The sequence below is a fragment of the Antrostomus carolinensis genome, unplaced genomic scaffold (assembly GCF_000700745.2).
Source record: "Antrostomus carolinensis isolate BGI_N321 unplaced genomic scaffold, ASM70074v2 scaffold40343, whole genome shotgun sequence".
Classification (NCBI taxonomy): Eukaryota; Metazoa; Chordata; class Aves; order Caprimulgiformes; family Caprimulgidae; genus Antrostomus; species Antrostomus carolinensis.
The window spans coordinates 1,330-12,024 of NW_010308072.1; the positions used below are offsets into that span (position 1 = coordinate 1,330).

At 41.3% G+C, this 10,695-nt stretch overlaps 1 protein-coding gene across 1 annotated transcript; it reads left to right on the plus strand.

Annotated features, from left to right (window-relative positions):
- Positions 1-1,014: 1,014 nt before the first annotated feature.
- LOC104519519 (mineralocorticoid receptor) lies at positions 1,015-3,048 on the plus strand. The gene has a single exon (XM_010165656.1). The coding sequence runs from the start codon at positions 1,270-1,272 to the stop codon at positions 3,046-3,048; it is 1,779 nt and encodes a 592-aa protein (XP_010163958.1). The 5' UTR covers positions 1,015-1,269.
- The last annotated feature ends 7,647 nt before the right edge of the window (positions 3,049-10,695 follow it).

Here is a 10,695-nt window from a genome sequence, read left to right on the forward strand (position 1 = left end):
TATCTGGGAGTGACTTTATGTGAAAGTAGGCACTTCTGTCTGAAAATTTTAGACTCTAGGAATGTGATTTGATACATATGATGATGTTTAATAAAATTTGTGCTTCAGGGGAATGTAGGCATAGGGCCATAGTTCTAAGTAAGGGCAAAGAAGTATTTGAGTCATTCATTTTAATTCTGTTTTGGTTTGTTTTTATAATTTTGCTTAAAATATCATCTTTAAGTAGTGTTAAGTAAAGGGATTAAATACTAAATTAAATATTGGAAAATTAATACATTCTGAAAGGAAAAAAAATATTTGTGTAACATTGATATTATAATTATTGGCACCTGAGTTTCTATGGTTCTAATGATACTATGAGCCAGTTCCTTAAAAAAAAAAATAATGTTGTTACTTACATGTGATTTTGAGACTAATGGAGGCTAGGTCATGCGTTTTGCTCCCTGCCTCGAGAGAGTAGTGTGCAGGGTGGGTAGGTTTTTCTAGGGTCTGTTTTAGAACCAGGTTTACTTTTCTTTATGTGTTCCTCTTGCTGGCTGCCATGGAGGTTTGCAGAATTATGGATCCCTTTAAGAGCCACATGTCAGCAGTTTGTATGGCTGTGAGGGGGCAAGTCAGCACCTGGCCCCTCAGAACTGCTGCTTTCTAAACCTTCTAAAGCATCCTGTGTTGTGCTGGATGATGAAGAGGAACCCTCTTACCACCCCAGCCTCCCTGGCTTTGCTGTCCCTGTAGCATGGCAGTAGACAGTCTTTGGAGGAATAGAGCTGTAACGAGCAATTTCTACAGAGTTTATGCCCTGCCTACCACCAGCATGTCCTCCTTTCAGGACCTCTCTGGTTCTCCTTCCTCCTTGCTGTCCCCGTTCCCTTTTTTCCTTGCAGGCCCCTGGGTGAGGGGCAGCGACAGTGCTGCTGGCACCAGTCACAGAGCTGCGGCCAGCGAGGATGGGCGGTTGTTGTGCTGGCATTGACAAGCCATTCCTGTTGGGGCAGGGTGGGGGGCAATAATTTGGGTCCTTTCTAACTGCTGGCCAGTTTTCTCTCAGAACCCATAGGGCTATCATATCCCTGAGACCTATTCTCTCAGTTTCATAGAAATTGGACAAATGATTGAGAGATGATGGATGGGGCAGGGAAATGGGACTGGCAGGCAGACAGAGAGGAGGATAGACAGAGTGAGCGGATATGCCTTGTTTCCTTAGGAAATTAGGAAATTTCCTTAGGAAGTCGCACTGTCCTATCTTTTATTAATTTTACTTTTTTGTATATGTCTTTGCTAGTTATGGAGACAAAAGGATACCACAGCTACCCAGAAGGCTTAGATATGGAGAGACGGTGGGGTCAAGTTTCTCAGTCTGTGGAGTATTCTTCTGTAGGTGCTGGAGAGCAGACTGATGACAGTAACTATATGGAGATTGTAAATGTAAGCTGCGCTGCTGGTGGTTTTGCCAACAGCAGCGCTCAAGGAAACAGCAAAGAAAAACCTGAGCTACTCTCCTGCCAGCAGCAAGACAGCGGTCAGCCTGGTCTTTTGCCCTCTGACATCAAAACTGAAACGGAGTCAAAGGAGCTGTCGGCAACAGTGGCCGAATCCATGGGTTTATACATGGATTCGATACGAGACGCCGATTACCCCTATGATCAGCAGAACCAGGGGAGCCCAGGAAAGATCTACCAGAACGTGGAGCAGCTGGTGAAGCTCTACAAGGAGAATGGCCATTGCTCTTCTCCCCTCCACAGCGCCAGCAGGCCCTTGAGGTCTTTGATGTCGGACTCGGGGAGCACTGTGAACGGCGGTGCCATGCACGCTATTGTCAAAAGCCCTATCATGTGTCAAGAGAAAAGCCCTTTGGGCTGCAGCCCTCAGAACATGGCTTCCTCGGTGTGTAGTCCTGCTGGAGTTAACTCTGTGTCTTCAACTACTGCTAACTTTGGGAACTTTGCCGTGCACAGCCCCATTGGCCAGGGAACCCCTTTGTCACACTCGCCGAACGTTGAAAACCGGGGGTCTATGTTGCATAGTCCCGCACACGTTAGCAATGTCGGGTCTCCGCTTTCTAGCCCTATAAGTAGCATGAAATCACCAATTTCTAGTCCTCCCAGTCACTGCAGCGTGAAATCTCCTGTCTCCAGTCCCAATAATATCACTATGCGATCTTCTGTGTCCAGTCCTGCGAACCTGAACTCGAGGAGCTCCATTGCCAGTCCTTCCAATGCCAATAATAGGTCTACTCGTTCTAGTCCGGCGGTTAGCACTGTGGGGTCGTCCATCTGTAGCCCCGTAAACAACTCCCTAGGATTCCCGGCTTCCGGCACACCGGCGGGGCCTAGCAGAAGCCAAGATACTGTTCCAAGTCCAGAAACAAAAGACAAGGGTGCTCAAGAACTCATGTTTCCGAAGATGGAGGAAATGGAGAATGCCATCTCCAACAACAGTCAGATGAACCTTGTTCAGTTCATAAAATCTGAGCCAGACGGTTCATTTGGCAGCGCGTGCATTGGCGACAGCAGCAAAATAAACTCTGATTCCCCCTTTTCAGTACCAGTGAAGCAAGAGTCAGCCAAGCATCCTTGTTCTGGTGCCTCTTTTAAAGGGAATCAAACAGTAAATCCTTTCCCATTTACAGATGGCTCATATTTTTCTTTTATGGATGACAAAGACTATTACTCTCTTTCTGGGATTTTAGGACCACCTGTTTCTTCATTTGATGGAAGTTGTGAAGGTAGCAGTTTTCCAAATCCAGGCCTACCTGTGGGAATTAAGCAGGAGCCTGATGATGGCAGCTATTACCAAGAAAACAGTATACCATCCTCTGCCATTGTGGGTGTAAATTCAGGTGGACAGTCGTTTCACTACAGGATCGGTGCCCAAGGCACGATATCTTTGTCGCGGCCGGTTGCTCGAGAGCAGGCGTTTCAGCACTTGAGCTCCTTCCCTCCCGTCAGCACGCTCGTGGAGACCTGGAAGTCGCATTCGGAGTTGGCATCCAGAAGAAGTGATGGGTATCCAGTTCTAGAGTACATTCCAGAAAACGTGTCCAGGTGAGCAGGCAAATTACTTATTTTTTTTTTTTTTCCCCCCCTTATTTATTTTCTTCTTCCCCTCCTTTAAACAAACAAAGCGTGAATTAAAATGGGGACCAGGGCGGTATTTCTCAATCTGATGCGTAATTCCTTGTTTGCATTTCAATTCTTATCATTAGGTTTGCTGGTTTCTTGCTGTATTTTACTCTGCCTTTAATAAAAACAAAGTGCTGGCTTTAATATTTAAAAAGAACATATGATATTCTATTGTTATTAGATTTGAAAGTGTAGCTTTCTTATGTTTATGAGCTCTTACTACTATAAATGTTGTTTTTGCTATAATGAGAGCTTAGTAAAATTGCTCTCGTGTGTCCCATAATGGATATTCTTTCTTAGCTGGTGCTTGAATGTGTTGTACCTCAGATGAAATGTTGAGATGAGGGTAAGGAAATGATAGTATCGGGAATCCGTTTTTGTAGAGATGCATGGTTATAAGTTTGCATTGGACTTTAACTGGTTAAGTTTAAAACCTAAACCTTACAAACCTGTGGCAACATATTATTTCTGTGTTTTAACTGTAGGAACATTTGGTTTGTATATATAGAAAAATGCTTCCAGAAGGATGAGGGCTGTTAAAACTTGACACATTTGAAAGGGATAAATGGATAAACTGATCTCCTCACTTTTCGTGGAAGAGAAACATGCAAGTGTTGTTTGAATTTGTGTTTCTTGTCTGATTCATGGGAGCGTGTACTTCTTCAGCAAACAGGTGTTCATGTATCTCATAAAGGACACTTCCTTTCATTAACTATCTAGTTTTGTAGTCAATATTACAAGTTATTAAGTGCATCTGATGGCATGACTGAATTAGAATGGTTACATAGCTTCTTTGTGTGTCAGACGGGCTCACCAAAGATTTGTGCTAAAGCTCAGCAAAATAGCCAGTAACAGAATTTGCATTTACCTTTCTTAAGTCTTTTTTTCTTATCATGAGGTAACGCAGCTGCCCTCAGTGAATGAAATGTCTGCCTGATTCTTGGAGTGGGGTGAAGAGGATGCATAGTGTTTTCCATCTTTGTATGATGCTAAATATTTCTGAAAAAATATTGTTGCAGTGAAAAACATAGTACCTAAAATAACGGTGCTTTTGAGGAGGGAAACTAGCCTATGTGCCTAGGAGGGAAAAGAAGACTTTAAATATTTCCATTTTATTCTCAGATCTGTCCAATACTTGTACAATCTCCTTATCATTTTGCAAGCCATACTTCACTTTTTCTTTGGCCATTTCAAGTATGGTCTCTAAAGAATGCACTTTTTAATATACCTTTCTCAACTTGAAAGGGCTGCATCCCATATTTGTGCTGAACTTTGCATGTAGCTGGATGTTTGTTATCATCCAGGCTTGGCTGAAATGTGCTTTCTTGGATGAAGGAAGATGAAGTTACTGTTTTCTAGCTATTTTACCTGATGAAATTTTCATAAATTGCATTATTTATATAGTGAGCAAAGTTCACCAGAAGACTGACGCTATGCCTGAAAATAAAGACCCAGTATTTTACTGCCTTTGCGGTTGAGCGCTGTTGCTTGGGCAAGTAGCTCCTGCCAGCGGTGAGAGCTGTTGCGTGAGTAAGCACTGCTTGTGCTGAGTCAAGGTTGTCATCCATTGCAGGGACAGGCGCAATAAGCAGGAAAATGCTGGTAGGAGCGTGGTTGTCATCAGTAGTTGCATTTGGAATGACAGTTTCTCATAAGGCTTTTGAAGGAGTCTTCTGAGCAGACATTAGTCCATGATAGCTCTTCTCATCTATTTACTTTTATACCAGTAAATGAATAAACTGTGTCATCAGGCTTGATGTTGACAGTGGCTTGATATGCTTTTCTGTCTTTGTTCTCTAAGCTGCTATCTCAGTGAGATATGCAGGTGAACGTAGCTGTTAATTTGCAGGATTGAAATCCTGAAATTTTTAGCGCTCAGAGCTATTACTGCATGTCTGTTCAGGTGATGGAGATCTGCAGGCTTGCAACACTTCAGGCATCTTGATCTGTAGTTCAGATTAGGACATGTGTCATCATTTCAAATCTTTCAGCTCAGCCCCATTATTTAACTAAATGTTGTTCTTAATCTCCTTGGCAATGGCTTTATGCTAACAGGTGCAGCTGGGGACCTGTGCAAAGCCCTTGCAAGTTTCAAGGTACATTAGTGTAGAGGTCACTTTAGCAGTAGAGATTTGAATGCGTAGTGCCTGCTCAGGTACTTGTCTGCTGACGAGACAAGTCATAAAGACTTAAGATGAGATGTCACGTATATAAAAGCTCACTCTTGCTAATGACCCTCGAATTGATCTTTACTTTTCATGTCTGTGCCACATTCTAGCTAAAACAGAGGAAATCCCGTGCAAGATTGTTCATGATCCAGAGTGTTGTAACAAAATATGCATAGTTTAAAACTATGTCAGACCCAGTATTCCAAGGTGGGTTTCAGCTGTCCCATGTCAGCATGGTATGGGGATTCTGAAGTCACCCTTCCTTCAGTATCATCAGAACAGCAGCATTGCACTTCTGCACTCTACATCCAAACCAGGTCCTTGTTACTTGCAGTCAGATTTTTTTCCTGATGTGTCAGCCATATCAGGCATCATGCATTTTACATACTTCTACAGCATGTGATTAACCCTTCAAAGTCTGCAATATCCTAAAGTTTCTGGTATTCTGAGTCTTCATCAGAAGATGCCCTTCATTCAGGTGCCCTTCATTCAGGTGTCCTTACCCTGAAATATAAATTGCCATAAGCAAATAAGGTGAAGGGAAAAAAATAGGCTACATGGTTCTCTAAAGCCAATAGATGACCAACACTGAATATGTCTTGTTTTGGCAGCATTATTTTCTGAACCTTGACATCATACCCTTTTTAGACTGCTTCTGACTTTCAGCTTACTTGGTGAAAAGGAATGGTGACCAGGAATGAAGAAAACTTTTCACATTGAGAATGAATCTTTAGAATATTACTGTGAAAAATTATTTTTTTTTTTCCTGTTAGAAAATTAGGAAATAGAATATTCCTGACTCCTATTCTTGAGTCAGTTATACTTGCTGATAGTGTCTGACAAACATAGTTTAGGCATTTAAAATGCCTTTCTGCCTTATTGACTGTGCCAAGTACCCACTGTCAACTGGAACATTTCTCTTTCTCCTTCAGTTACTCTTATTAGATGTCCACAGTTACAGTTCTTCTTAAGTTAGTTGGTGGTAACTTTCTTAATAACATTGCAACTTGTGTTTGGGGGGTGAGAGCCTCTTAAGCAAAACCCTTGTTCCCTTTTAAATGTTTTTCTTCTGCTAATATGCATGCTGAATATGTCTTTGTTTTTTCAAAGATTTTTACATATTTAATTTTTAATAGAGGGTGAATCATACCTGTCTGTGCGTGTAGAAGAATGACATTTCTAAGAAATAATGGTTTCTAAACTAAATAATAGCAGTGTGCTTGAAAAAGAAGGTATGTGTGATTATGTGTTGTCATTGATGAAAACCTGCACTAAGAATCCAGATAAGATTTCACTTTAAGGTGGTGGCTCATCTGAATCAAGGTACCAGGCTAAGGCCTTATGATCATGCCAATTACGCAATTTTTAGAATGGCCTAGGAAAATGTCATGGTTGCTTGAAACAACAGTAAAAATTAAGGAGGATGACCTTTCTGCTGCATTCACTCTTACCTAAAGGTGCTTCTGCAAATGTGCCTTTTCCCTCTCATTTCCATATTAACTCCTGTATGTACACTACATACTTGCTTTTCTCAGCAGTTGTGCTGCTAAAAAAGGGCTGGTACTTCTACTGTAGTTTCTTCCTGGCAGTTCCACTGATGTAATCCAGTGTGGGATGAATTTACAAAGTTTGATGTGTTATTGTTAAAAAAGGTTACTATTTAACATAAATTGTGTACATTTACCAGTAATTATGTTTTAATTGTTGTCATTCAGACAAAGATTTCTCTTCAAAACAGTGTTTCATGGTATCTTAGAGTCTAATTTATGTCTGTTAAAAGGAGTTGAAAGACTGTCTTTGACTTCTTTTAGGGTTTATGGTCAAATCTTTGAGCAAACATTGACAGTATTTTAGGGACTCCTTATACTTACCTGTTCCTGAGCCATTCACATGGATCAGCATTTTTTTCAAAGACCCTACTTGCAGCAGCCCCCAAAAAACCCCACCCAAAGTAAAATAAAAAGCCGACTCAACAACATGATCTTCATTCACTGTGACTAAAATGTGTGATTCTGGTTAAAATCTGATTTCAGGCTATTGCAAATATTTTTGTAAATAAACTTTTATGTTAAATATTATCTAGAATAGTCACTTATCAGAATTATACCTGCCAGAGCGATAAAGGTCTGGTAAATATTATTTTTAGAATTTATGAATAGCCTTGACCTCTGTTTATTTGCTGATGGACTTTATGGGGAAAAAACCTGTGCTGTTAAAATATTCTCTATGCTTGGCAGGGCTGTTTTCCCATTCAGCTTTCCACAGATTTACTGTGCAAACTTTTTTTGCCAATGATTCTTTCATGTGGTAGGCCATTGCCTTAAATCTGTACTTTTTCTTTTTTTCAATTTGAAAAGTTATACATGGTTTTGGAAGATTCTTGTATAATTTTGTGTGATTTTCTTACAACTCTGCGTATAATCTTGATACAGCAGAGACCTCTACATATGTATGTCTTTATTTCTCACTAAAGAAGTTAGGAGTCTGTGTTAGTATGTCAGGCCAGGAGATCTAAATGCCCTTAGCGTACCAGCATGTGTTTAACAACCTCATACTTTCTACAGCTTTCTTTGTTGTTATTTTGTTGAGGATGGGGTTTTTTTTGTTTGTTTTGTTCTTTTTATTGAGAAGTTAAAACTCTGTATAAAGTATCTTTTGAAAATGTGACTGCTGATGATGCCTTATTTTCCATTAAATTATACACATCAATTCACTCCTGTGCTGTGTCAGGGAAAAGTCAACATTGCGGGAAAACTGTGTTCCATAAATGGGTGGATCTTCCAAATCTGGGGAAGTAAGAGTTCCGTTGTCAATCCCCATGCCAATATCTAGGGGTTGTTCGTTTCTTTGTGTGTGGGCGTTAAGTAATACTGTGTATTACCAAAACATTTCTATTGCCAGTTGATACCTCAGAACTTCGCAGTACTTGGCTGTTGGAAATTAGTTTGCCGTAGGTTATTCTGATCATAGTTAGTAGTTGTTTTCTAATTTTTATATCACTTTTGATAATATAGAATCTCACTATGATACCTTCTGACGATTTTCTGAAAAAGAGGAAGGTGGGATCACCTTTGTGTGCAGATTTTCAGAAGTAGAAGAAATTTTAATTATCCATATTTCGACAGTATGGATCAGTCAGTCCATTTTCATGAGGACTGAAAGACACTGATGTCTGAAATATGTACTGTATGAAAAACTGCTTGAGAGAGTCCAGCACAGAGCCACAAAGATGATTAATGGAATGGAGCATCTCCCTTCTGAGGAAAGGCTGAGGGAGCTGGGTCTCTTTAGCTTGGAGAAGAGGAGACTGAGGGGTAACCTTATTAATGTTTATAAAAATGTAAAGGACAAATGTCAGGAGGATGGAGCCAGGCTCTTCTCGGTGATGTCCAATGGTAGGACAAGGAGCAATGGGTGTAAGTTGGAACACAGGAGGTTCCACTTAAACTTGAGAAGAAACTTCTTTATGGTGAGGGTGACAGAGCACTGGAACAGGCTGCCCAGGGAGGTTGTGGAGTCTCCTTCTCTGGAGACATTCAAAACCCGCCGGGACACCTTCCTGTGTAATTTCATCTAGGCGTTCCTGCTCCAGCAGAGGGATTGGACTAGATGATCTTTCCAGGTCTCTTCCAGTCCCTAAAATTCTGTGATTCTGTGAAAACATTCTCATCCTATTTTATGGGGTACATGTTGCAATTATGCAGTAAGCATGCATAGGGATTGCTGCAACGGTATCAATACTTGTGCAGTACTTGTATTGTCTGCAGAAGGAGTAAATGGTAAGTTGGAATTCAGTAACCTGTCCTTACTCATCCAACACTGAGCACTAGTGGAAATTAAACTTGCTGCGAAGTGCTTTGCCCAGCTGAAAATCAGATTTCTAGGTACATGGTGGTGCTTTCCTGAACCCAGGCTTGAGTAGCGATTGCTGTTGGGTGTTGTTTGGCACCCAATATAGTTGAATGGTATATTGTTTGCAGTGGCAAAAAATACTGTTGGGCCATGCCTCATCTGGTCTGACTCTGGTTTTACCCTTTGTTTGGGCGTGTTGGATGGGAGAGCCAGGTCAGGTTCCTGATCCGTTTTTCTCGGGAGCTATAAAAAACAACAGGTTTGTGGAATTTAGGGGGCAGTGTAGTATGACGTGAACATGAGAACAAACTGAAGGGATGGCAAGGAAACGGAGCCTATGAAATATCCTAAGTGTGTGTTTCTGCTAAAAGATAATGCATTGTCGAGCCATAATCTCAGCACTTGTATTTTCAGGGTATGTTTCTAAAAGGCAGTTTCTGTTTTTATCTGCATGTAGTGAGTTGTCAAGCAGAGTTGTAGGAGCTGGAGTTAATAATGAGCTGATTTAACCCAAAACTTCTTGGAGAACAGTGGAGTGCTGTGATTTTAGATGTAAGCTCTGAGAGATCAGAACATACCACAGTTTAGGATGAGTATAGAACCATAACTTGTTCTCTGGCAAAAGTGTTTTTACAGTATGGCTGTGTAAGAGTGATAAAAATGATCCAACGGGGAAACTAAAAAGAATGTGTGAAAAACAGGTATTAAATACATCTAAGTTTAGTACTTTTATCAATTTTCACATGCAGCTGATTGCTACACAGTGCTTGGTGCTCAGCAGAGGAATTACTTTAGTTCAGCTGCAGTCTCTGCTGAGTGGGAGAGATCTGTGGAGGAAAAGTGAGGAGTATATCCATTATGTGCAATTGTCCAAGTCCTTGCAGCATTATTGGGCACATTTGGATGCACCCTAAATAGACCATGGCATGATTTGACTGCTTGCTGCCCTACTAGTTCAAACTGCAGTAAAAGGTCACAGTCTGCTGGGTCCTCACGAAAGCCCTCTCCTGCTGGAGCCACATTGATTTTGCTGCTGGAGGAGACAGGCTGACCTTGGAGAAAGGTGTACTTTTTTGACTTATGCTACAGGGAAGGCATCGTAAGGTGGGGAAGGCCCTGTTTATCCATGCCAGCAGTTCCCAGTGTAGCCGACTCCATTCCCAGTACAGGCGGGAGCAGCAGCAGCAGGACGTGGGTGGGAGGAGACACTCCCTTCTCATGCTTGGGAGCAGGGTGCCGTGCGCATCCTTCCTGATACGCATCTTTCTGTTCAAGAACCCTGGAGTTTTACAAAACCTTGAGAGCTGATTTACTTTCAGAGCAAAGTTTCCAAATAAACTGTCTCTTTAAATGGCAAGCTTTGACCTTGTTTGGGTTGGGTGGGGTTTTTCTTTTTTTTTGTTTTGTTTTGTTTTGGGTTTTTTTTGCAGCTGAGTTTTATTAACATGGTTTGACAGAGCTTAGCAGTCTGAAAGGCTGTGATCTAGGTGGTCAGTGCTGAAGAATCTAAAGCACAAAAACCAACCTTCCCTCCCCAAACCCCAGATAACCCC

Coding starts and splice junctions, on each gene's coding strand:
- LOC104519519 (XM_010165656.1), top strand. CDS start 1,270: ATGTCTTTGCTAGTTATGGAGACAAAAGGATACCACAGCTACCCAGAA.